The 27,963-nt window shown below is 41.3% G+C and overlaps 4 protein-coding genes across 4 annotated transcripts; 3 read left to right on the top strand and 1 right to left on the bottom strand.

The window, feature by feature from the left end:
• The first annotated feature begins 3,631 nt into the window (after positions 1-3,631).
• LOC115686476 (cytochrome P450 71AU50-like) lies at positions 3,632-5,223 on the top strand. The gene is made up of 2 exons (XM_056304635.1): positions 3,632-4,504; positions 4,591-5,223. The coding sequence occupies exons 1-2, from the start codon at positions 3,635-3,637 to the stop codon at positions 5,221-5,223; spliced, it is 1,503 nt and encodes a 500-aa protein (XP_056160610.1). The 5' UTR covers positions 3,632-3,634.
• A 3,836-nt stretch (positions 5,224-9,059) lies between these two features.
• LOC115668787 (labd-13Z-ene-9,15,16-triol synthase, chloroplastic-like) lies at positions 9,060-11,290 on the top strand. The gene is made up of 2 exons (XM_056304365.1): positions 9,060-10,109; positions 10,570-11,290. Exons 1-2 carry the CDS (start codon positions 9,060-9,062, stop codon positions 11,206-11,208), a joined length of 1,689 nt encoding a protein of 562 aa, XP_056160340.1. The 3' UTR covers positions 11,209-11,290.
• A 7,597-nt stretch (positions 11,291-18,887) lies between these two features.
• Positions 18,888-20,954, top strand: LOC115686511 (UDP-glucuronate 4-epimerase 3-like). Its single transcript, XM_030611840.2, has one exon. It carries the CDS (start codon positions 19,274-19,276, stop codon positions 20,582-20,584), a length of 1,311 nt encoding a protein of 436 aa, XP_030467700.2. The 5' UTR covers positions 18,888-19,273; the 3' UTR covers positions 20,585-20,954.
• A 3,147-nt stretch (positions 20,955-24,101) lies between these two features.
• On the bottom strand, positions 24,102-26,372 carry LOC115686542 (uncharacterized). Its single transcript, XM_056304408.1, has one exon. It carries the CDS (start codon positions 25,645-25,647, stop codon positions 24,499-24,501), a length of 1,149 nt encoding a protein of 382 aa, XP_056160383.1. The 5' UTR covers positions 25,648-26,372; the 3' UTR covers positions 24,102-24,498.
• Between the last annotated feature and the right edge of the window lie 1,591 nt (positions 26,373-27,963).

Raw genomic sequence — 27,963 nt, 5'->3', positions numbered from 1 at the left:
AGAACACCCATGTAAATCTTGTGAAGTCATCAACAATAACTAAACAATATTTCTTACCACCAATACTTTGTGTTCTGGTTGGTCCAAATAGATCCATATGTAGAAGCTGCAAAGCACGATTAGTGGAAACATGATGTATAGACTTAAAAGAGCTTCTTACTTGTTTTCCTAGAGTGCAGGCATTGCATAACTCTGTTTTCTTGTACTTCAAATCTGGCAGACCTCGAACCAATTTCTTGTTTAAGATTTTTGAGATTTCTTTCATACCAATATGCCATAATCTTCTGTGCCATAGATCTTCATCCTCTTTGATTGAGATTAAGCAATGTGTGGAGTTAGGATTGACATCTAGAAGATAAATATTGCTATGTCTTTTTCCTGTGAATGTTTGAGAAGAATCTTTGCTTTTTCCTGAGCATGTATTTTCTTGAAAGTTGATTCTAAAGCCTGTGTCGGATAGTTGGCTTATGCTTATCAAGTTCTAGTTAAGTCCTTTTACCAATGACACATCATTGATTGTGAGTCCTCCAATTTCAACTGTTCCTTTACCAACTATCTTTCCTTTGTTATTTCCTCCAAAGGAAACTTTTTCACTATTTAGGCTTTGTAGTTTAACGAACATGCTTGGATCTCCTGTCATGTGTCTGGAACATCCACTGTCCAGGTACCACTTCCTTTTTCTCTTTGTGATAACTTGCAAAAAATCACAAGCACTCAAGTTTTTTTTGGTACCCAAATTTGTTTGGGTCCTTGAGAATTAGTATAGGTTATCTTAACAAAGTCTCTTCGAATTGGTCTATAAACCTTAGGACATTCATTCTCAAAGTGCTGTAGATCTCCATATTTTGAGCACTTGAGTGCACTTCGGCCAACAGGTTTGACAAAGTTCCTTTTGAAATGATTTTTATAAACTTGTCTCGGAGGTCTTTGCCTTAATCTCTCCTTGACTTTTGGAAAATCAATTAAATTGTCACTTTCCTTCATAAATCCGAGACAAGATTTGTTATAGTAAGGAATTTATATAGAAAGAATATGCTTCAACGTTTCTGAACCTTTTGAAAATTTGGAAGTAATTTCTGAAAATTCCTTTTTCAAAATAGCATTTTCTTTGGAAAGTAAATCTCGATTTTCTTTGACTTGATGGAATTCTTTTTGAAGGAAATCGATTTTATCTTTTTGTGAAACATCATGTTGCCTCAGTAATGAATTTTCCTTTTTTAATTGAGAGATTCTTTTAAGAGCAGCCTTCAATTCAAAGCATAATTCATCAATGTAATTTGACACTTCAATTGGAATTTCAGGATACTTTACCTCAATTTCGACTCCAGCATCAGAATCTGAATCTGAGTCTGAGTCTGACTTGGCCATCAGACAAAAGTTTGAGATATCTTCATTACTGTCTTCACACTCTGTATCACTCCAGGTTTATGCTTTTAAGGCTTTCTTTGCTTTCTCAAATTTGCTCTTTTTCTTTTTCAGAAGTGGACAATTTGGCTTGATATGTCCACGTTTCCTGCACTGGAAACAGATTACTTCCTTTGACTTTTCTGTTTCAACGAGAGTCTTCTTTTTCTCAAAAGGCTTCTTCCCTTTGAAGTTTCTTCCTTTCTTTTTCATCTTCTTGTACTTCTTTATAAAGAGAGCCAGTTCTTCATCGTCAACATCTTCATCTTCAGAATCTGCATCATCAGAATCAATATTAGATTTTAACGCAATTGACTTTTTATCTTTGGATTCATTCTCCTCATTCAGTTGTTCAATCTCATATAATTGAAGAGTTCCGATTAGCTCATTCACTGATAGAGGCATGATCCTTTGAGTCTCTCGAAGTGATGTTTTGATATTGTCCCACTGCTTTGACAGTCCTCTCAAATGTTTGTTGACTTTCATCGCATCTGAGACTGGTTGTCTTTGATATGCAATACCGTTTACTATGTCAGCAAATCTGTCATACATATCAGCAACTGATTCTCTAGACTTCATTATGAAGGATTCATATTGACCAAGCAATAGATTGATCTGAGTTTCCTTGGCTCCATCTGTTCCTTCATATGTAGTGTAAAGAGTATCCCAGATATCCTTAGCTGATTCACAAGAAGCAATTTTCTTATATTCAATAGGTACTAAAGCACAATAGAACGAATAAATTGCTTTTGAATCTAACGCTTCTCTTTTTTTATATCTCAGTTTGAGATAATGGAGGATCTGCTGGTGCGCTTCCTGCTATCTTTTCTTTTGAATCAGATTTTGGTGCACAGGATTTTGGTTTGACTCCTCTGATGATATGATCCCATTGCATGTGATCAATTGACTTGATGAATGCTTTCATCTTGTTCTTCCGGACACTATATTTCTTGCCATCGAAATATGGTGATCTGTTGTTGTTTTGTCCTTCAATGAGACCTGGAGCACTCAAGCTAGCCATATAGATCGTTAGCTAAAAAATAATACACTTCAATAAACGAGCAACCTAGCTCTGATACCAATTGATGTAGCTAGCAAGGATCACCTAGAGGGGGATGAATAGGTGATTTTAAACAATTTTGATCAATTTATAGCGGAAATGATTGATCACAGTAGAGTCTGAATAAAATTCATATTCAAAATAGTTTATATAGACAGTGCTATTGGTGTGCAGTATGTAAAGCAAGAAATAAGGGATAGAAAAACTGCACGCAAGTTTATAGTGATTCGGCTTATAGCAAGCATACGTCCACTCTCCCACGCTGACAACTTACTGGTTGGATTTCACTATGTAATCAAGAGGAATTACAGATTCTGAGTAACAGTACTCTTATGTATGATAGGACTCTCTATCTCACACAATCACTCTTATAAAGTATCCCTCAAGATCTTAGTGTTTTGCTCAAGAAAAACAAGAGAAATGATCGGAGTGTGCTCAAACTTTGGACTTGTTGATTCTCGATTTCGTTCTTGTTCATTTTGGTCCTCGTTGATCTCCTTTTATACTCCTCCACTTCCAAACTAGCCGTTGGACAGTCTTCAGAGGATCATCTTCCAATTTTCATCTTGGATAGATTTGTATAAAATGGATTGAGTAGCCGTTTGCTGACAAAATCTAAATCCCGCTGATTCTGGTCACCCATACAATCAGAATCTTGGTTTCCATAAGTAGAGCTTTATCCGTTGTAATGCATACTTGTTATAATGTTTGATTGTCAATCAATTATAACTTTAGATTGAGACAATCAAAACTTTCCTTTTGTGAAATCCATGCCAGATCACTAGCTGTTGTGTTTCGTTCTGAATGAGTTTTACTTCTGCGTCTGCGTTTGCATAATTTCTGCATCTGCGTCTGCATAACTTCTGCGTCTGCGTATCTTTCAGAACTTAGATTAGTGGGGTTCTTTTAATAAGATATGAAACCTATTTCTCATAGGGTCTGAAGTTCTTTGAAGACAAAAAAAAATCTGAATGACTTTTTATGATTAAGTCTGAGCTTCTCATTCTGAATCTGAACTCCTCATTCTGAGAACTTGTAAAGTCTGATATTTCCTTCTGAACTTCCAGAATATATTCACCTGGAATGGAATGCATGTCAGATTCACAAAATAAACATAGAAAATTTTGTCAGTTTCAAAATTCATTAGGATTTTCCTCAACACTCTATTCGATGCTAACCTTATCATGCCTATTTTGGCTCCAAAGGTTACTCGCAATCTTCCAGAAAGGCAAGTCCCGCCTACCGCCCGGTCCGAGAGGTCTCCCGGTCGTTGGTTACCTCCCATTTCTAGGGCACAACCTCCACAAGTTCTTCATGGAACTTGCCCAAGAGTACGGCCCGATTTGTAAGCTCTCGATCGGCACCAAACTCTATGTTATTGTAAGCTCTCCAATCTTAGTCAAAGAGATACTACGTGACCACGACATCGTGTTCGCCAACCGCAATCCTAGCAAGGCCTCGTTGGTCTTCTCCTATGGAGGGAAGGATATCGCCTTCGCGCCTCATGGTCCCCAGTGGCAAATGATGTGGCAGTTGTTCGTGTGTGAGATGCAAAGCACGGCAAATCTCGATGCCTTTCGCTTGCACAGAAGGAGAGAAGTCGTGAAGAGCGCAAGAGATTTGTGCGTTAGGGTGGGACTGCCGGTTAAAGTCAGGGAAGTGGGGTTCCGGACAGTGATCAACATGATAACATGCATGTTCTGGGGCGGGACACTCGGGGAGGAGCAGGCGGCGCGCATCGGGGAGGAGTTTCGGGAGGCGGTGGCACAGCTTACCGCTCTATTGGGGAAGCCTAATGTTTCGGATTTCTTTCCGATGATTGCTAGGTTTGACGTGCAAGGAGTGGAGAGAGAGATGAAGGAGGTGGGGGCTTGGATTGAGAGGATCTTCAACTTTGTCATACGTCAACGCATGAGTTCGGAAGAATTAGGAGGAGGCAAAGGATGCGAGAGGAGGGACTTCTTGCAATTTCTTTTGGAGTATAAAGAAGAAGAAACTGGGAGATCAATAACGCCAGAACAAATCAAGGCTTTGCTTATGGTAATTTTCTATCCATTTTCTCAGTTCAAAATTTCCCCAAGAACTAGCACTCATGCTAATTTCTTTTACCATGTCATTTTTACTAGGACATCGTTATTGGAGGTGCCGATACCACGTCGACCATGTTCGAATGGACAATGTCCGAGCTGCTACTACACCCACAGGTCCTTCTCAACGTCCAGAAAGAGCTCCACGACATTGTCGGGCTGAACAACATGGTCGAGGAGTCCCATATCCACAAGTTACCATACTTGCATTTGGTAGTGAAAGAAGCTCTGAGACTGCACCCTGCAGCTCCGCTTCTGTTGCCGTGCAGCCCGAGCCGAACCTGCACAGTGGGCAGATACACCATACCCCAAGGCACTAAAGTCTTCTTGAACGTGTGGGCCATGCATCGAGACCCGCGGTTCTGGTCCAACCCGTCCGAGTTCAGGCCTGAGAGGTTCTCCGTGGGGGGAGACGCTTCTGAGTCGCAATACTCGGGAGGGGATTTGCGCTACATACCGTTCGGGTCGGGGCGGCACGTGTGTGTGGGGCTCCAACTGGGGGAGAGGATGCTAATGTATGTATTGGCTACGTTCCTGCATTTGTTCGAGTGGAGATTGCCACCGGCGGTATGGAGTTGGATTGCGACGAGAAGTTTGGGATGGTTCTTGAGAAGGCCACTCCACTCATTGCTATTGCCACTCAAAGGGTACCTAACTTGCATCTCATTGTAAAGGAATAATTTGGTAGGATTAGGATCCAAATTTATGTGATTATTCTAGTTACAAAACCAGGAATCACGTGGAGTGATGATGTCTTCTGTAAAATTAGTTGGTTAATATACGAATATCATATGTTGTCTCCTTATATAAGTTCAGACATTGTTCATGTGACATTGCGGGGAAAACATCGAAAGGGATTCCCCACATCGACATAAAAAATCGTGCTGTCGGGTGGCACATGATCAAGTTGGTACTTAAAAATTCTAATGATGCCCGTGATGGTTCATCACTTGATGCGTAATCGATTCATGATATTATTCACATATGACGTCTTAAATGATTTGACTATACGATATGCAATAGCCAATCTCTTGAAAGGAACTATAGGCAGTCGGTCACTGAAATGAATGAATAAGTTAAAATCACCTTTTATATCCTTGTAGAATTACTTCTATGTTAGTTGCACATTTGATGCATGAAATTACACATGACATCTCAAATGATTTCTTAAATTCAACATGATCGAGTTGGTATATAAAAATTCCAATGATGCCATGATGGTTCACCTAGTAATAAATGCATTATTCACACATGATGTCATAATAATTTGACTATACAATCTGCAATTTTCAATTCTTTTAGAAGGAACTATTGGCGATCAATGAATCATAAAATTAATCACCTATATCCTTCTATAATCATTTCTATAAAGTTGTATATTCGATGCATTATATTCACACATGACATCTTAAATGATATTTTAAATTAACAAGACATATATCATGTATTCAATACGTACCTACACATGATTTGGCCATCAAAGGAAAACAATCCAGCATATACGAGTAAGCACCCTAAGGCTTTGTTTGATAATTTGGACATTTTCATCGTGCCCCCTATCATCACAAAGTCTGATAGCACCTCTATCCTGTCTAGATTATTAACATTGAATCCCCAGCGGCCTTGCGATCACCTCAAATGGTGTCCTCAACCATGGGCAGCACCAAATGATCTTTGAACCTCGTGTTGTGGTCTAGGATCTCCATTAGGGGTGAGCAAAAGAACCGGACTGGATTGGAAATTGCCCGAACCAAACCGAACCGGCCAATGCAGGCGCTTCCTTGCCCAAGTGTGGACTTGTTCACTCGAACCACTCGAACCTTTATATAATATTTATTTGGGTTAATACCACGAAAAACCCTAAACTGGTACACTTGTGACACATTTACCCAAAACTATTTTTTTGACCATAAAAAACCCCAAACTGGTACACCTGTGACAATTTTACCCTAAATTATTGTTTTGACCACCAAAAACCCTAAACTGGTACACCTGTGACAATTTTACCCTGAACTTACCACAAAAAATCCCAAACTGGTACATATGTGATAATTTTACCCTAAATTAAAATTTTAATATTATTTTTTGTATTTTTTTCGAATTTTTTTTATTTTTATTCTTTTCTTTTCTTTTTTCATTTTCAAACTCGGCCGGTCACCGGACCAGGCAGGCCGGCGAGGGCAGCCCTCGTCGGCGTCGGCGAGGGCGGCCCTCGCTGGATCTGGCGAGGGCGACCCTCGCCTGCGTCGGGCGAGGGCCACCTCGCCGGCATCGGGCGAGGACCGTCCTCGCCCGCCCAGGGCAAGGGAGACCCTCGCCCGATGCAGCGAAGGTCGCCCTCGCTAGATCCGGCGAGGGCGACCTCGCGGTAGTATCGGGCGAGGCCGCCCGCCGGCGTCCGGGCCACCCTCGCCCGAGGCCGGATCTGGGCGAGGGCGACCCTCGCCGTCGGGCGAGGCCGCCCTCGCCCGAGTAGGGCGAGGACAGCCTCGCCCTGGGCAAGCGAGGACGACCCTCGCTCGACGCAGGCGAGGGCAGCCCGACGCCGGCGAGGGCGGCCCTCGCCGGTCAGAGGTTGAAGGTGAAGGAAAAGAAAAGAAAAGAAAAAAGAAAAATTCAAAAAATTAAAAAAAATAATATTAAAAATTAGTTCGGGGTAAAATTGTCACATGTATACCAGTTTGGGGTTTTTTGTGGTATGTTCAGGGTAAAATTGTCACAGGTGTACCAGTTTGGGGTTTTTTATAGTCAAAAAAATAGTTTGGGGTAAATGTGTCACAAGTGTACCAGTTTAGGGTTTTTCGTGGTATTAACCCTATTTATTTTATGTTTAGAGGCTCTTACCTTGAATAAGTATGCTGGGTGCGCCAGTTCTTCGGAGGCAATTACCTAAGATATACATATGATTTTAGCTCAACGAGAACTGTCGTGCTTCTTTGAGATCAATCCATTGAACCCTGCTCTTCTCTTCCAATATCAGAGTCGATCGATGATATGTTAAGAGTTGTGATGGTCTTTTTGTCGAACAGAAAAGATATTTGTCTGTTTTAACTATTCAAGTTGGGTAATGTATCAATTGCCCACTGAATCAACCCTTAGCTCTCTCATTTTCATTTTCCCTGACTTAGTCAAATCGTGGCACTCTAAATCATAGACCACTTTCACATTTTTAAGATGATCAGAGATTTGTGAATTTGGGCTTCGCATTAAACACACCCAAAGTCATGTACAATACGTGAATGCGATCGACATCTATATCTCCGACAAATAACCTGTCAAGCCACTCGTGCCAAAGTGTTGAAAAAGGTAATGGAAACAACAATCCGAGAACTTTGAATATTGAGACAACTCAGGACACAGCCGGTTCTATGGACCCACTTGATAGCCGGACCGAATCAGTGGTCCAATTCTCAAGTGGGTCCAGTAACCAATGGACGATTCTCGGTTCCTAGTTTGTGGAACCGGCCCTTCATGGGCGATTCTTGGAACCGATTACTCCTAATCTCCACTAGCTCGTTCAAGCATCACTCGAGTTGGTGTAGTTGGTGGTGAACATGTTGAGGGAAACTGTAAAGTAGCGAATTGCGTTGAGCAACTTGGGCTTGATGAAAATCATGGTTTCCACTTTGTCATTGTCCTGGAAATAGTAGATCCCTAGCGCATGGAAGAGTTCGGCCGCAAAGGTCTTCCTTATGTCCTCGTGTTTGAAGCTCGCGGACATGTCATACTTCCGTTGATGAATCGAAGTAGAAGAAAGAATGTGTCGCTCGTTATCTTCAATTCCCACTAGGATAATGCATAATTGAGTGAGAGACTACGAAAAAGGTCGACCTTAACTTTTTTATTTGACTAATATAGTCTTAAATTTTTTTTATGATTTTTCAATATAGTCTTAGGCAAGAAATTTCTGACATGACGGTCTAGTCAGCGCCGGCCGTCCTACGTGGCAGGGATGGTGGCTAACGTGAACTATCTCAAATGAAAGTTTTGTAGTTTTTTGTTTTAATTTTCTTTCTTCTTTCTTTTTTTTCCTTTACTTTTCTTTTTCCTTTTTTTTTCTATTTTCTCTCCTCTCTACTGTTCATCTTCTTCCCTCCGACAGTCACCGGGGCCTTGGCGGTGGCTGGCGACAAGCGAGGATTGCGGTCCTTGAGATACATAAACTTCGGTTCTAGCACTCTTTGTATATTCTCTCTCTTTGAGATAGTAGATAAGTACCAACTCTTTCAGGGACTTTTTTTATACACCTGTATGTTTAAGTAAGAGTGGAAAAAAAAATAAGATAAAAGTAATAGATCCACAAAAATGCTTTTATAATTTGTTTGTAATAACGACAAAAAATTGACAAGCAATTCTTGTGAGCATTATTTGACCAACATACATACACTACTATACAGGACAGCTAGCACTCTTTTGTATAATCAATAACAGCAGATAAGTACCAACAAGTAAGGCAACAGACATACACTTTGGTACTATATAAGAACAATGGCACTCTTTGCATACACATGCTGTTTAGTAGTGCTTTCGAGGCTTCTACGCATTACGCACACGTAGTCGGTGTCCTCTCCAAGTCCAAGCTTCTAACACGGGTCGGATACGAATTCATCATGACTTTGATTTGTCATGTCTCTATGCTATTGCCAAACCCTAGAGAGGAACATTTATCATCAGTTTTCCTCTATTCTATACTGACCTTATCATGCCTATTTTGGCTCCAAAAATTACTCACAATCTTCCGGAAAGGCAAGTCCCGCCTTCCGCCCGGTCCAAGAGGTCTCCCCGTGGTCGGTTACCTCCCATTTCTTGGGCGCAACCTCCACAAGTTCTTCATGGAACTCGCCCGAGAGTATGGCCCGATATATAAGCTCTCGTTGGGTGCCAAACTCTTTGTTATTGTAAGCTCTCCAACCATAGCCAAAGAGATAGTACGCGACCTCGATGTCGTGTTCGCCAACCGCAACCCTAGAAAGGCCTCGTTGGCCTTCTCCTATGGAGGGAAAGACATCGCCTTTGCACCTCTCGGGCCCCAGTGGCGGATGCTTCGCCGGTTGTTCGTGCACGAGATGCAAAGTGCAGCAAATCTCAACGCCTTTTGCTCACACAGAAGGAGAGAAGTCATGAAGAGCGCAAGAGATTTGTGCTGTAGGACGGGACTGCCGGTTAAAATCGGGGAAGTGGCGTTCCATACGGTGTTCAACATGATAACATGCATGTTCTGGGGTGGGACACTCGGGGAGGAGGAGGCGGCGCGCATCGGGGCAGAGTTCCGGGAGGCGGTGGCACGGTTCACCGTTCTAATGGCGAAGCCTAACGTGTCGGATTTCTTTCCGCTGATTGCGAGGTTTGATGTGCAAGGAGTGGAGAGAGAGATAAAGGAGGTGGTGGCTTGGATTGGGAGGATATTTGACTTTGTCATCAATCAACACATGAGTTTGGAAGAAGTAAGAGCAGATAAAGGATGTGAGAAGAGGGACTTCTTGCAGATTCTTTTGGAGTATAAAAATGAAGAAACTGGGAGCTCAATTTCCCCAGAACAAATGAAGGCTTTGCTTATGGTAATTTTCTCTCCATTTCCTCAAAATCAACATTTTTCCTTTGAGTAAAATATATATGAATACCAAAGGCATCTTTACTATAGGTACGATACATGGACCTAAAATATTCAAAATCATTGGAGGCAAAGTTTAGTTTAGTTATTTGGTCCCATTACGAGGGAAATTGTTAAAAAACGATATGCATTAGGACAAGTTTTTTGTTAAACAATCTAGGAGAGTAGCTGGCTCACCTCCGGAAGTTCCCTTGGAAGTACAAACATTTGATGCGATTGAGAAAAAAAGATGTGTCATAAGAACAGTCATTGTCCTAGAGTGTCCATATATGAGGAGAACCGAATGATTTTACCCAAGAGAAAGGGGAGATCCATGCCTTCAATTTGCCTTTTGATGTGTCCTCTCTATCCATGCAAAGATATTTAGAAATAGCTCTCATGCTAACTTTTTCATGATTTTTTACTAGGACATCTTTTTGGGTGGTACCGACACCACATATACCATGGTGGAATGGACAATGACCGAGCTGCTACTACACCCGGAAGTCCTTCTCAAAGTCCAGAAAGAGCTCGACGACATTGTCGGGCCGAACAACATGGTCGAGGAGTCCCACATCCACAAGTTAAATTACCTGCATGTGGTAGTGAAGGAAACTCTGAGACTGCACCCCGCAGGTCCCCTGCTGTTGCCGCGCAGCCCGAGCCAAACCTGCACGGTGGGCGGATACACCATACCCGAAGGCACTACAGTCTTCTTGAACGTGTGGGCCATGCATCGGGACCCGCAATTCTGGCCCGACCCGTCCAAGTTCCGGCCCGAGAGGTTCTCCGTGGGAGGAGAGGCCTTCGAGTTAGAATACTCAGGACGGAATTTGCACTACATGCCGTTCGGGTCGGGTCGGCGGGTGTGTGCCGGGCTCCAACTGGGGGAGAGGATGCTGATGTATGTATTGGCTACGTTCCTGCATTTGTTCGAGTGGAGATTGCCACCGGGTATGGAGTTGGATTGCGAAGAGAAGTTTGGGATGGTTCTTGAGAAGGCCACTCCACTCATTGCTATTGCCACTCAAAGGGTACCTAACTTGCATCTCATTGTAAAGGAATAATTTGGTAGGATTAGGATCCAAATTTATGTGATTATTCTAGTTACAAAACCAGGAATCACGTGGAGTGATGCCTTCTTCTGTAAAATTGGTTGGTTAACGTATGAATATCATATGTTGTCTTCTCATATAAGGTCGTACAGTGTGCATGTGACATTTGTGGGGAAAACGTGGAAAGGGATTCCTCCAAATTGACATAAAAATCGTACTGTCAGTGGAATTTCTAATAAATTGACCAATGCAAATAGTGCATAGCATTGGCATTTCTAATAAATTAATTCAGTTAAAATTTATGTTTGAGATAAGTATACGGAAAGTCTTAAAATTTATTACAAAGTGCAATTGAGTCCTAAAAATTTTCAAAAAGTGCAATCAAGTCCTAAAACTTATCACAAAAGTGCAGTTGCATCCTAAAACTTTTAAAAAAGTATAATGAAGTCCTAAACTTGTCGAGTTGATGCTATCAATTCCTAAAACCCATAAACATTAATTAATTGAAGGACTTGATTATATCAATTTGACAAGTTTTAGGACTTGATTGCACTTTTTGAAGTTTTAAGACTTCATTGTACTTTCATGATAAATGTTATGTCTTCCATTATACTTATCTTTTTATGTTTTAGTAAGTTCTTAGTGCGCTAGCATTATTCAAACATATTGTCACGCGCTATTCATAGCTTTGCACGAGAGTGTATCATTCAAATTATTAGCGTTATGGCGGAATTAGTGTGAAATCTATAAAATTACTATCTATATTGTTATTACTGGCTCTCCCCTCAACTATATTAACAGATGCTATAGCGCCGATGTGGTAATAAAGATGTTGTGTCTCCATTTGGAACATCTGTTTCTAATGTATAATAAAGAGACTAGTGATGAAAAAGTATGTTGATGGAAAAACACATTTATATAGAGTGATAGGGCATTCGTGCGTGCAGGGAGAAAAACGGTCCTTTTCTTTCATGGGAATATAATAAAAAAAATCATTAACCTATTGCATTTTTACCAATTCAGTCATAAACCTTTTTAATTATGCCAATTGAATCTTAAACATTTTCACGTTTTGCCAATTGAGTCCATATGGTCAATTTTGGCTGAAAATTGCTGATGTGGATGTTAAGTGTTTTACGTGGTACGGCCGGCACTGACATTAACATTTTTAATAACATTTTAATAATTTTTTGAATTTTATGATTTTTTCCTTTTTTTACTTTATTTTTGTTTTTTGGAGTGAGGGCCAGCGACCCTCACCCATGCCAACAACGACTGCCAAGCCCCGGCCTGGACCAAATCTGGAGAGGGCTCGCATGCCCTCACTTTGGCCAGCGTGGGCGTTGTGGCTCTCGCCCAAGCCCTCGTCGTGGCTCTTTTCCAAGCCTCAACGTTGTGGCTGACAAGGGCATCAAGCCCTCGCCTAGTGGCCAGCAAGGGAGTGGCTGCCCTCGCCCAGAGCTAGTGAGGGCTACGACACCCTATCAACCCTCATTCTAAAGAAAATAAATAGGAAAGAAAAGGAATTATAAAAATTTCAAAAAATTATTAAACTATTATTAACAATGTCCACATCAATATTAGCCGTCTATTCTGGCCATGCCATGTAGGTCGGACAGCATCAATGTCAGCAATTTTCGTTCAAAATTGACCGGATGGGCTCAATTGGCATAACGTGAAAAGGTTTATGACTCAATTGGGACAATTAAAGGATTTAAGACTAAATTAACAAAAATGCAATAGGTTTAGGATTTTTTTAGTAAATTTTCCCATTCTTTCACACAGGACAACAATTAAGATTCCATCACGTTCCTTAGAAAAATACCAATTTGTTTGCTATCGACTGCCGAGTAATTAACTCCATGGTGTTATAATATGCAATGGCTATTCAACATGTCATCGCTAAGCATGATCAAGTTGGTATTTGTAAAATTACAATGACACCTTGATGTTTCACCAATTGATGCGTATGCGATGCATGCTTATTCACAGGGACTCTTAAATATTTTGACTATACATTCCGCAATATTCAATCTTTTTATAGGGAGCTATAGGTGATCAATCCGCGAATTGGATTACGAAATTAATCACCTTATAAATTCCTATGATCACGCCAACTAAGATGTGTACACTCAATGCATGACATTCACACATGACGTCTTAAATGATTTTTCTAATTAAACATGTCATCGCATGATCAAGTTGGTACTTAAAAATTCTAGTGATGCCATGATGTTTCACCACTTGATGCGTAGTCAATGCATGATTTTTACATATAACGTCTTAAATGATTTGACTACACAATCTGCAATATCCAATCTCTTGGAAGGAACTATAGGCACTCGATCATCGAAATGAATGATGAAGTTAATCACGTCATATACTTGTAGAATTATATCTATGAAATAGTATATTCGATGCATGATATTAACACGCGACGTCTCAAATGATTTTTTAAATTCAACACGATTGAGTTAGTATTTAAAAGTTTCAATGATGCCATGATGATTCACCCATGATATTGTCGGATGACATCGTAATGATTTGACTATACAATCTGCAGTATTCAACTTTTTAAGAAGGAAGTATAGCGACCAATGAATGACGAAATTACTTCTATGACATCTTAAATGATTTTTTAGACCAACATGACATATACCTTGTATTCAATACATAATTATTTTTTAATCCAAACATGATTTCTCCTTTCTAAGATTAATGTACCAAAACCTGACCCTATAGATGATTTGGCCAGCAAAAGGGAAACGAGTCAGCATATGCGAGTAGCCACCTTAAGGCCGTGTTTGATGGTATGGACTTCTTCGTTGTGTCCCCTATCATCGCACAGTCAAGTCCCGTCTCGATCCTCGACATTGCGACCCTTGCGGTCTTGTGATCGCCTTTGATGGTGTCTTCGGCCTTGGGCGGCACAAAATGATCTCTGAACCTCCCATTGTGGTCCAGGATCTCCACCAGCACATTCAAGCATCACCGCAAGTCAGCGTAGTTGGCGGTGAACACGTCTAGGGAAACCGTAGAGTAGCGAATCGCATCAAGCAACTTTCGACTCAATGAAAATCTTGGCCTCCATTTTGTCATTGTCCTGGAAATAGTAGATCCCTAGCACATGGAAAAAGTCGACTACAAATGTCTTTTTTATGTCCTCACCTCTGAAGCTCACGGACATTTCGTACTTCCATTGGTGGATCGAAGCAAAAGATGGAATGCGTCGCTCGATTTCTTCGATTCCCATGAGGACGATGCGCAATCGAGTGAGAGACTGTGAAAAAGTTGAAACTATTCCTCGCAGGTGAAGTGAATATGTAACAAAGAACGCACAAGTTGTGAAAAAAAAAAAAGGGACGATGAATGAAAGCTCCACCATCACACTAGATTTGGACGAAAGGTGGAGATGCCAATTGAGAAGCTCCGATTGGGAAACATGATCGGTTGGCCAGCAATGACAACCAGTGGTGGTCGGAGGTGAGTAGAGCTACGCATTGGTCAAAGACGATGATGATAAGCTATTGGGGGGTGGTATTCACGTGGCGACCAGCTATTCTATAGCTTTGATACCATGAACATGTAAACTCATATTCAGCTTTATTATACCCCCACTGTTATTTTTTTAATCCAGATTGTATCTCATTTTCATTCAGCCTTATCCTGTCTTGGATAGTAGTAATCAAACACCAAATATAGTAAAATTTATCGAATCCTGTTTTTTATCATGATCGATCACCAAATGTAGCATAAGGGAGCAATAAATTACTCCGAAAGAAAAGTCTCAATCTTGCATCCGCTACAAACAAGAAAATAAAATATAAAAACAGGCATTTCGACAGTACGAGAATGTCAAGAAAGAAAACTCATGAAGCAGCTTTAATTTCCAAGTGGCCCAAACAAACATGGTGTAAATGTAAATGGACTCATCCAAAAGCCGAGCTTTGTATACCAAAGTTTGGACATTCTTGCAGAGCCCAATCATTGGCCTGTTAATTATGTCTTCTTCAATTATTTAGCCCATATGGCCCAAGGAAATTCTTCAGCCTAAAGATGAAATTGGACCTATGTAGGCAAAATCACATTGGACCAAAAGATGATATTTGGCCAACAACGTCACCATCAATGTAACCCCATGACCGGAAAAAGTTCCAAAAAAATCTTAAATATATTGTAATTGTGCAAATTCAGTCCTAAACTTTTTTTTTTCAATTGAGTCCTAAACCCAATTCAGTCCATCCGGCCAATTTTGGCCAGAAATCACTAACATGGATGTCAACTGTCTTACGTGGCGTAACTGGCGCTAATGTAGACATTTTATGATAATATTTTAATAAATTTTTTAATTGAATTTATAATTTTATTTTATTTTTCTTTTCATTTCTATAGTTTTTGTTATTTTCCCTCCACTTGGGACCAACGAGGGTTGCTGGCTAGGGAGTCCCGGTCCTCACTTGTGGCTAGTAAGGGTCGGCTGGCGAGGGACCGGTGACCCCGAGTTTGGGGAAGAAAAGAAAAAGAGAAGAAAAGAAAAGAAAAAAAGAACTAAAAGAATTCGGAAATAATTTAAAATACTAAAAATTATCCACGTTAGCACCGGTCGTGCCACGTAGGACGGCTAGTGCCCATGTCAGTAATTTCCGGTCAAATTTGATCGGATAGACTGAATTGGCACAAATAAAAAGGTTTAGGACTCAATTAGCCAAAAAAAAAAGGTTTATGACTAAATTGGCACAATTATAATATGTTCAAAACTTTTTGGTAATTTTCCCCCATGACCATGTTAATACGATGAAGAGATCAATGTTGGGAACTTGACGGAGTCAACCTAAATAGCAAGTCATTGGGGGCGAGTGAGGTGCTTGACTAAGAGCACACGAGCCAAGCGAACACCAAAGCCTCTGTTAATCCAGTCAAGTGGAGCCTAAACAAACACATTCTTTGTATAGTATTCATTAACTTTCTAACTCTTATTTAAATCTCAATTTGATATGTAGTTGTATTCGTTAATTTGACATGAATTTAGTTGAGTATATATGGAGCATGACTAAGATACGAGCAACACACAATTGTATCAAACTGTTTTTCGGTTCAACTTTTGTGATGTATAAATGAATAGACCAAAAGACTATATATTAACCTTCGAGGTTGGCGTAATTGATTGGGGGCATTGGAGGATTTTCAACTCAAGAATTCTAGGTCGTACATTCAAATCTCACAAATTACCTGCAAAATGTCTTAGGTTAAGGTCGTATGCAAAGGTCAAAAACCCGAACTTATTTAGTTCATGGGCCTTGAAAGGTGACCTACTAGTCTCTAGGCAACCGGGTCGATGAGCTCGTGTCCCCGGATATATAAAAAGACTGCAATTGAAAGTAATGCCCTTCACTAAGTACTATCAATGAAGGACAAAGTAAGGAAACATCTCTTGAATGCATTCATTGGACCCAAGAACATGTTACTTAGCCATATAGAATGCACACATTTCTTCAGCTCTAATTCTCATGATGGCTTTTTGGAAAATGGCATTTGGTGGGGCTTGGTTTGGTGAGTGCTAATGTGAAGTCAACGTGAATGTGGTGAGTGTGGCTTAAGTTAGAACGAGGTTACTTTCGCTTGGCGAGCTTTTAGCTTTGTTAAATATTCTTGCCTTCATCACAAAGTCTATCTTTCACACATCTTGCCATCATCGCAAGTTTCTCTTTCACAGCTCAACCTTTCTTGCTTCTGTCTCTTGAAAGACTTGGTTCTTCATCACTACTTTTGCTGTCATGGTCATCTGCATAGCCTTTTTTTTTCTTTTCTGTTCGAAATATAATCATACATATGTGATGCGTACAAATCAAAAAAGTCGTAATTTAATGATCTGGAGTCAACCATTACGTTACATGATTCTGTTCCCGATGCATATTTGGAAATTGTTAACGAATAGCTTCACTTATGCAAAACATAGCATCAATACGCCGTCTGATATACCTTTCACGCGGTATAATTTTTCGCACATGTGACAGTATTTGCATACATGCTGTACAAAATAACAGGTAAGAGTATTAAAAAAGTCATAAACCTATTGTATTAGTGCCAATTTAGCTTTAAACCTTTTTTTGTGCTAAGTCAATTCTAAACCTTTTGTTTTTATATCAATTCAGTCATTCCGACTAATTTTGGCCAGGTATTATTGACGTAGACATCGGTCGGCCTACGTGGCACCGCCGATGATAACGTAGATAACTTTTAATAATATTTTAATATTTTTAGAATTTATTTATTTATTTTTAGATTTTTTTTTTTTGCTTTTCCTTTCTTCTTCCTCCCGCCAGTCCCCGGCCTCTGGCGAGGCTCACCCTCTCCAGTGACTGGGCAAGGCACAACCTCGCCGAATCTGGCGAGGTCGAGCCTCACCCATGGCCGGCGACACTCGACCCTTGCCAGCCCACCGCGAGGCCATGAGGTCGAAGGCTGCAATCTCCCAGCCACTGGCGAGGGCAAGGCTCGACTTTGCCATCGCCAGCGGCCGGGCTCAGCTCGACTTCGCCTCGCCGATGGCCAGCCCTAGCCTCCAGCCAGTTGCCGAAGGAAGCAAAAAAAAAAATTAAAAAAATCTTAAAATATTATTAAAGGTTGTCCACATTATCGCCAGCAGTACCACGTTGGTCGGTCGGTGTCCACATCAGCAATATCCGGCCAAATTTAGTCGGAATGACTGAATTGACACAAAAACAAAAGGTTTACGACTAAATTGGCACCATGCAATAAGTTTAGGATTTTTTGACGCTTTTTCCCAAAATGACATGTTGTAAAATCTCGGAAGTAACCGATTTTTCATTTCGTCAGAGTTCTCTACTAAATACGGAAAAAGCCGTGTAGATCAAAAACATGTTTTTCATCTTATTTCCGGGACCACATTGAAATCCGTAGCCCTCAACTAGCAACAGGTGAATTTCCACCGCAAGGTCCCAGGCTTTACATCTGTAGAGCAGAGTATTGGACCTACAAGAAAGTTCATAAAAAAAAATAAAAAAAAATTGCAATTATCTAGCATGAGCTGTAGCTAGTTGGATGCAACTGCTCAGAATAGGAATATAGGATCATTTTTCAGCCTGGATTGGATTCTTTTAACTATCCGGTCAAGCAACAGTGAGAGAGAATCAAGAAGACCATATCCTAGATCATATTATGAATATCAGATCGATCATTTTCATTTGACCCAATATTCAGCAAACTCCAATGCTTCGTTTAAATAATAATGTCTATTTAACTAGAGCCGTGTGAGATGGGTAGAATTGTGCATGCCACCATCCGTATTTTTATAATCGGAGAAAGCGTAGAGAAACGAATTTTGTTAACGCGTGTCCATCGATGAATTAGGTAAAAAAAAATTCGGGACTTTTCAGCAATTGGACTTTCTCGTATAATGTGTTAAAAAAATAGCTTGACGATAAAAATTATCTTATTATTATTATTTTTGAAATGGCAGCACAGAATTAAAAACGAGATCTTAGAAAGGAAACTCATTTAAAATGAGATCAACCCGAAATCTACTTCTCCGGTGTCAAACACCAGATCAGAAATTTCCAAACACTTGCAAGAATTTCTCAAAATCTCTCTCTTCTTTCTCTGTGTACTGTGCTGCTGTTTGTGGGGTGTTTTTTAGTTTCCTTTTTTCCTCAGCGTGTTCTTGGTATTCTACTTTCATTCTCTCTCCTCTCTCTCTCTCTCTCTCTCTCTCTCTCTCTCTCTCTTCCCAAGATTTGTTTTTTTGGTCACAGACTTTCCTCCTGCTCATCAAACCCGTGGATTTTGATCGCAGACCCACCATATAGAACCCTAGGAAGTCCTCAGAAAAACGATCCAGGTGTGAACAGGAGCGCCTTTTCTTCACACCCTTTTGCCAGGAATCGCCGGAGCAACCGGAAAAATCCATGCTTTTCTCACCGGCGGTAAGTGGGTTTCTTCGCCATCAAGATCGCCACCAAACCCTAACCGTAGATTTTGCCCCCTACAACGGAGATCGGTTTGTTCTTGATTGATTTGTGAATTTTTTTCCTTCTGGGTGGGGGCAAGCATCCGTGAAATGTCACAGTTGAAGACGAACTCGCTCTCCCACCTGGACAATGTACCATCCTCCCCGGGTAAGTTCAAGTCCGACAAGCCGTTGACCTACATCCACCGTCTGAGGTTCCACTCCTCCGTGTCCAAACTCACGCTCTGGCTGGCCCTCTTCCTGGCCCTCCTCGTGTTCTTCTTCTTCCTCTCCCCTCCCTCCTCGTCCCCGCCGCCGAGGCGGTCCCTCGGCTCGTGGGGCGGGTCGCGCTGGGAGAAGCGGATCCGGACGTCGGCCCGGGTCAGGTCGCGGTCCGGCTTCACGGTCTTGGTTACCGGGGCGGCGGGGTTCGTGGGCACCCACGTCTCGCTCGCCCTCAAGCGACGCGGGGACGGTGTCATCGGGCTTGATAATTTCAATGAATACTACGACACCAGGCTCAAGAGGGCCAGGCAGGAGATGCTGGATCAAGCAGGGGTTTTCGTCGTCGAAGGAGATATCAATGATAGGGAGCTTCTGAATAAGTTGTTCGATGTGGTGCCGTTCACTCATGTAATGCATCTTGCGGCGCAGGCCGGGGTGCGCTATGCGATGCAGAACCCCGCATCCTATGTGCATAGCAACATCGCGGGGTTTGTGAACCTTCTGGAGGTGTGCAAATCTGCGAATCCGCAGCCGGCAATCGTGTGGGCTTCGTCGAGTTCAGTCTACGGGCTCAATTCCAAGGTGCCCTTTTCGGAGAAGGACCGGACGGATCAGCCTGCGAGTCTGTATGCTGCCACAAAGAAGGCTGGCGAGGAAATCGCGCACACTTATAATCATATTCATGGGTTATCTATCACTGGATTGCGGTTTTTCACCGTGTATGGACCGTGGGGTAGGCCGGACATGGCATACTTCTTTTTCTCAGAGGATATCTTGAAAGGGAAGGAGATTACAATATATGAAGGGCCTCATCATGTATCTGTTGCTAGGGATTTTACCTACATTGATGATATTGTGAAGGGTTGTGTATCTGCCCTGGATACTGCCAAGAAAAGTACCGGGAGCGGTGGGAAGAAGAAGGGGTCCGCGCAGTTCCGCATTTTCAATTTGGGGAATACATCTCCGGTGCCTGTGACGAAGCTCGTGAGCATACTGGAAAAGCTTTTGAAGGTTAAGGCTAAGAAGAAGTTCCTGCCTTTGCCGAGGAACGGGGATGTGAAATATACACATGCAAACATAAGTTTGGCTCAGCGTGAGCTTGGATATAAGCCTACCACTGACTTGGAGACAGGTTTGAAGAAGTTTGTGAAGTGGTATGTTAATTACTATAAAGGGTCGAAAAGGAGTTCCTGGTGAATTCTATATGCCAATGCTAGTTTGCAAAACTGATAATTGATCTCGACATTGACTTTGCGTCCCCGTGATCCTTAAATTCGATTGTATCTACGCTCATTCAATTGGTATCATCATAGAAAAGGAACTGAGTCCTGTACCGTCCAGAATTCAGCAGGATGGAGCATTCTTTTGCAGGGCATTCTGAACTGTATGTGCTGGTAATTGGGAGCATTGCATCAATTTTTCCCAAGTATAGGTTCCTTATGCACTCTATGATTATTTTAGATCTGAAATATTGTACAGTCCATGACTGTAGAGATTACAATCATATGTTGATCGTCGGACCTTTTTCTTTTCAGATGGATGGGAATAAGATTTCAATTTGCTGCAATGATTTTTTTCATTGTCTTAAGTCCTGGAGTGTTTAATAATGAGGTTGCCTCTATTACTTCTTTGTCTCATTTCACAAGGTCACTTACTTCTGTCTAGAGTAGTTTCAGTTCTTCCAGCTGAAGTTGATATTGTTGCGTGTTTGCCTTTGCTCATGTTTTTCCTGTGGCCGTTTTGAGGATTGTCAATCACCTTTTGTTGCCATTAATTGATTTTATTGTTCAGAGGTTCTCAGGAAATTGTTGTTGTTCAATGAGTATGACTTAAAGGTTCGTTATGCAGCAGTGAATCTGATCAAGTTTAGGAGCTTTTTATTCAGATTTTGCGGTTTGTTAACAATCAATGCTTGTCCATTGCGCTTTGTTAACAATTTGCACATAATTTACAAAGGTTGACAAGTCCCCTCAAGTTTTCAGAGTTACATGGAGATTATAGTTGTAATTGTGATGGTTATATATCCATTTTAAGGTTTATTTTGATTGTATTCATGTTCTGCTAGGTATACAAAATGAAAGTTGGCTTGTAGGGTTATGCTCCGGAGTTGGGACAAGAATGTGGCTGTTTTGCGCCAGTATAATGTAGGTGCTTACTCCATGATGCTGATTATGATACATATTGATGAGTTGACGAGATTTTTTGTGGATACTATGTAATTAGTTAGTTTTTATGGGGTGATTAGGCTCGAACTGGCGATTGAATGTTCAGGCAGAGGAGCATAAAGGTGGCCTTCATATATTTTGTCCTGAATGATGAGAATTGATAACAGGTGACATTGATGAAGTTTCTTTAAACCATGTGGTCGCCTTTAAATGAAGTATGCTTTGAAGTTGTAGGCGGAAGTCAATTTCATAGATAACAGATTACTCTCCTTCAATTCTATAAAACCTTCACACTCGGCATAAGTCCAAGACGTTCTTAAACAAATCATCGAATTGAGGGAACGCAAATGTTCTTTCGACAAATGCCAGTACCATCGTTAAAATCTTGGGAAAACGCGAGAGCTTTTACAAAGAATTTGTAGTACCAGAAGCATAGCATTACAGGGCGTAGGGGCAACTCCAATTAGACAGAAAAGTAGCACCTCATGAAAAATTCAGAATCTCCTCAAACTTTTGGTCATCGAAGCAGTTCTCTTTCTAACCGCTTTGTGGAAGAAGCCTGATGATCGGCAAAGTGATGTTGAAATGGAAAATTTGAGCTTTCGAAGACCCTGCAACATCATAAATTTCCTGCAAGCTTCTGATCCTGCCGGATTATGACTTCTCTTCGTCTGATCCTACACAAGTACACATAGCAATCGAATCATGATTCGATCCAAATCATTTGGTTCGATTCAGAGTCACCATGGGACATCTTAAACTACGAATGACAATCATTCTATTTCAAAAATCAATTTCTGGTCATTTTTATTTCTGTTCATAGACGAGTTTCTAAGCAAAAAACACATTTGATAACGATACAATATTTTTGTTCCCGAAACAAAAATTTATTTGATAACGGCACAAAAATTCTCCCTCTCGAGTGATCGGCAAGTGGACGGTGGGCGGACGGCGGCGACGGACGGCAAGCAGCAGACGGTGGCAGCGATTGGTGGGCGACGGATGGCAGGGGGAGGCGGCGCCAAATGGCGATGCAGCCAATGCGGAAGACAGCGACTCAAGGCGGCCAACGTCAGGCGGCGGCTGGAGGCTACCGACGTCAGGCGGCGGCGAAAGGCAAGTGACGGTTGGCGGCGGGAGGGGGGCGGCAGCGGGAGGGGGACGGTGGCGGGAGGAGGGCGGACAGTGGCAGCGAACAGCGAATGGTGGGGGGAGGCGGCGGCGGACGGCAACGCGGTCAGTGCGGAGGATGGCAACTGGAGGCGGCCGGCGTCGGGCAGCAGCAGGAGACGGGCAATGACCGACGGCGGGAGGCGATCAGCGACGGGAGGAGGGCGACCGACAGCGGGAGACGGTGATCGACAGACGGCGGCCCACGGCAACCGTCGGCAGAAGACGGCGAACGGTGGGAGGCGGCGGCTGGCAAGTGGATAGCGGTGGGTGGGCGATTGGCTAGTAGCGAGGGCGAGCGATAAGAAGAATTTCTCATTTTTGTTCTAGAAATAGAAAAGTAGAAAATTTTTACTTCTCATTTCTGTTCCAAACCTATTTCTAAAATCAAAATCTGTTCCAGAAATTGAAAAATGAAATTTGCGTTACCAAACGGATTTCTACTCCAAACTTATTTCTAGAAAAGAAAAATAAAAATAAAATGGTTATCATTCGCAGCCTTATAAACCACGATATTTTAGTTTTAGTCTTGTTTGTTAGTCGGTATAGGTCCTCTTCTGTTTAGTCAAAGTACCAAATGGATCCTGAAATCAACCGCATTCACGGGATGCCTTATTCTAATTGAATTTTGGTTTTGGTATTATACTGAGAAGCATCTGGTCTGATCCTGATCAGACCGCTCCCTGATGGAACTGGATCACAATACTATTCTGCCCAGCACTTCACCAATTCGCCACTGAAAATACAGGACAGACAATCTCAATTAATATCATAAACTGATTTGTGAATGTCTTCCAGATAGATAGCTGAACTTCAGATCCATAATATTAACATCCACACCAATTTACACAAGATAATTATATCCTAAGCAATCATAAGTCCAGTTAATGTAATATTGAATATTCTTTTTGTATTTAATCAGTAAAGATCAATATTAGAAAAACTAGAGTGTGAAGCCATATAATGAAAGAGCTCAAAATCCCAAAAGAAAAGCTTCAACAGAGAGAATGCGGAATGCCTTAAGATCTACAATTCTCAGGATTCAGATTCAATTAAAACACTTGAATCTTAATTTCGAGCATTCTAAGGCTATTGACGTAACCATGACAGATCGTGCAAGAGAAAAACCATTGATAGTTCAACCCAAACTTATTGATCATTTGCCACCACATGGAAAAGTACCAGATCTGGAACAAGGAGCAACTGTTACCAGAATCAGGTTTTAAGGCACGCGATGGCAATCAAACCCTGAACTCAAATGCTTTCAACCAATACAGCAAAAAACTATGTCATTTTAATAAAAGGGTCAGCTGACTGTGCTAAATAAGAACAGCCTAAAGGTAGAAGTCCTTAAAGTCACCACTCACCACTTTCAAGTGTAGAGAACAAACCGAGCATATTATAACATTGATAAGTAGGATCAAAATGCAGAAGTAGCTGGTGCGCAACTGACCAATTTCAAGAGTCATGTCAAAAGCATCACCAAGGATGACAGGCAGATTTTATGCTTATGTTTGAACATGAACAATAATACTTGGGAAAAGTTATCACAAGTATGTCAAATAATTCTCCTTCATTCTGATTAGTACGGTAGGAGTTCAACTTAAGCCTTTAAGCTTGACCACATTTCTGCATCATCATCCACAGATTAGCCAGCAAGCCGACAGAACAGAGAGACAGAAAGTTCTGCCTGAGGGATGCAGTGTCAAACATTGATTACTCATTTGATTATGCATCTACTGATATATGTGCCAAATCAATTCAGTTCATCAACGATCATGAAGATGAATGAGATGCCTGAGAAGAAGCAACATCATCATCTGAGTCCAGATCCCACCAAGCTCTCCTATCATCTTTTTCTATAAATTCACCATCTACTCCGCTATCACTGTCTTCAAAATCCTGGCCTTCACTCTCATCATAATAATCATAAATTTTCCTATCCACTTCTGGGTTGTAAGTCCACTCCAGCCTATTCAAAATGTCACGGTCTTTCCAACGGCCCACAACCGATACAGCTTCTTTCTTAGCCTTCCCCATCAGAATATCCCTCCACGAGAACCCAACATCTGCTGTTCTCTTCAAAGGTCCGTCGTTTATATGTCCCACGACAACAGTCTTAAGACACCTCAGTTTCGCTTCCTTAAAAACATCCACAAAGTCCGAATCATCCGAGACCAGGACCAAACAGTCAGCCTTCCTCTTATCCATCACATCAACCATGTTATTCCTCAACGCAACATCTGCTGCTTGAGGCCTATCCGAGACCATATTCACGAAAAACCCTGCTCGTTTCAACTCATCGGCTAAACCGTACCCGACTTTGGGGGTCAAAACATCCCTTGCAGCATTCTTGTACTTCTCCATTTTCATTGAGTACTTGGCAACCAAGTTCACCCTCCTCTTCCCCCTCGCGGACTCTATTTGACTCACCCTCTTCATATGTTCGCGCTCGTGGATTTGCTTGAAATGATTAACAAATTTTTCGTTCGTATAGAATTTCCTCCCACAGACACGACACAAGTACGGCTCCACCTGCCTGAGCACACCCTTATCTTCCAACTTGTTCAACACCTTCCTTTCCTTCCTCTGCTCCCTAACAACTGGAGGGACGTGACTGAACGCATGATGATTAGCATAAGCCACCATGTAATGGACTACACCGAACGAAGATGCTGAAGCTTTTAGCTTGATAGCAGCATCGAATGGAGGGAAGGAATTAGGGGGCTTGTTGTCTAAATCCCAAAAGATGGCCACACTATTCTTGTTACTTGATGAAGGTGATGGTTCCAAATAAGTAGCAGTGACACCGAGTGGTTCGGAGTGACAATATCTAGCAAAGGCAGTGTACGTGTACTTGAGGGCATTGAGTTTTCCGAGATGAGCAAAACACCAAATGCTTTGAATCTTCATACGAACAACCATGACAAATAACAAGCTAAAAGACACCAACTTATGTTTCACAAATGAAAATCTCCAATCTGGACAAAACCGAATCTTTGAAGCTTAATCGCACACAACCCTGTACATATGGATTCGTACCTTCGCGATTCCTGAAGCAGAGACCGGGACGTTGTTTGGTTCAAGGACGGGGATCTAGAAACGGGGTCCTATTCGATCGGTTGGTAGGCTTAGTTATACGTGAACCACGAATACACTACTTCCACACAATCATCTCCCGACTACCATCCTCCAATCAATAGTCATAACCGTACCGCCACCTCCTATGCTCCACTGGAGCATTTCATCAAACAGACGTTACGCAATCCTGAAATCACCCAAGTGTGGCTCGACACGACTGCCAACTAACGACTTGATGCAACCACACGGTACATGTACTAGCCATCACCTTTGCTTCTTCTTTCAGAAGCACGGCGGTGGATAATGTCAACGTTAAGGTCATTGAGCAGAAAGTAAGACTTCTTTTCCCACTTTGCCTCCTATACTGGCCCAACAACGAGCGTATAGCTACCTGGCTCTGTTTCTTACCGGACGACAGGACGCTCGTACGAGGTTTGCTTTCTGGGTTCTCTTCAAACAAGCCTTCCACTGCATCATCGCGATCGACAGCGATCTTCCGTGCGCGTACGTTCGTGTCTCTGGGAGCGAGAGAGAGAGAGAGAGAGAGAGAGAGAGATGAAGGTGTTTCCATGGCGATGGAGAGAGCGTCCAGGCCATTTCGAAGAGTCCATCTGACAAGCTTACTACTGACTCTGGGCCCAACAGAACAGAGGGTCCATAATAACTTAGAATCCATCCTAAAAATCTCGTCTTTATGTTCTTAACTTGGACAAAATCATTCGGTAATATCATTTCATGGATGGGTTTTTCTTTGGTTAATAGATTTTTCAAAAATAATTTTACTTCCATTTGTCAATTTTTTGAAGAAATCATGAGTGATGCTCATGTTGAGCAACGATTTCTTCATTAAAGTCCCAAATTTCATGCCGCGTCGAATTGGATTTCCGAGTTCCACGAGTCCTAATGTACCTAACTGAGATAGACTTTTTCGATCGTAAAACAAGAAATCGTTGCGAAATGACATTTTGGTCGACTCTCTCTCTCTCTTTATTGAATTGTCTTAATTTTTAGGTTATTGAAAAACGAAGATGGGAAATGAAAACAAAAGTTTCGAAATGGACACTCTATGACTTGGTTTCCTATAACGATTTTTTCCTGCCCTAGTACTTTTATAGGAGTGGCTAAGGATGACATTAATTGTGTTACAAGGTTATTTGGTATAACTTGTCTGCAACAATTTCAATTAATAAAAAAAATGATGTTTTTCAGGCATTTTATAACTATACTATTTAAATAAAAAAAAACAGCAACGTATTACAGCTTTCAGGAAATTGACTTACAATTTTAAGGCACTACAGTTTTTAAACGTGAAATATCAAATTATGCACAACTGTAGTACAACAAGGTAACAACGATTAGTTACAACTATACCAAAATCAGCTCGCTCAGTTTAAAGAGAGATTAATTATATTGTAATTCTTTTTAGATAACCCATGTACAAAATAAAGTGATTTGAACCTTTTACCCGTTGGAACACCATTGGTGTCCCATTGGGTACGAGGTTTTTGTGTACGACTAATCCCTCTTTGTAAGTGGTGCGTTCAAAAGTTAATATACATCTTACCTTACCAAAAATAAAATAAAATAAAATAAAGTGATTTGAAGATTCGGAGAAGATGAGGGAAATTGGCCACCTATACTAAGCTTTACAAAGCGATAATTGAAACAAGTGGGCATGTTGTTTCTTCAATTTTTCTGACACTTGCCATAGAGGAATCTACTCTCACGAATAAAGACAAAAAAATACTCAAATTTAAAATTTCAAAGTGAAAACATCCAATTCAAATGGAACAATAACTGATTAACCATTTAAACTAGCATAATGACAACTTAACGAATTGCATGTTAATATCCGAGATAAGAAGATTTTTATTTAAACAAAGCACTCAATGAAGTGTTGATCTATGAAATAAAAACTAAAATCGGCTAAAATGAGGATTTCGCACGTATTACAAAGTATCGTGTAGATAAGGGCTAAACGGAAAATACAAAATGAGAGAAAAATCACCTTTGACCTATATATATATATATATATATATAGACACACACGATTACAAGGACATAAAAGGTATCAACAGCCGAATTGAAGTTGAGATGATCCAAGCAAGACGTCAAAGCCAGGAAAGGAAAACATTTTGATCGAGCAAATGGGCCACCTTG

Source organism: Syzygium oleosum, unplaced genomic scaffold, assembly GCF_021117445.2.
Source record: "Syzygium oleosum isolate NSW1041296 unplaced genomic scaffold, Sole_v2.1 Sole_v2.32, whole genome shotgun sequence".
NCBI classification, from domain to species: Eukaryota; Viridiplantae; Streptophyta; class Magnoliopsida; order Myrtales; family Myrtaceae; genus Syzygium; species Syzygium oleosum.
This window is presented reverse-complemented; position numbering and strand designations above follow the sequence as displayed.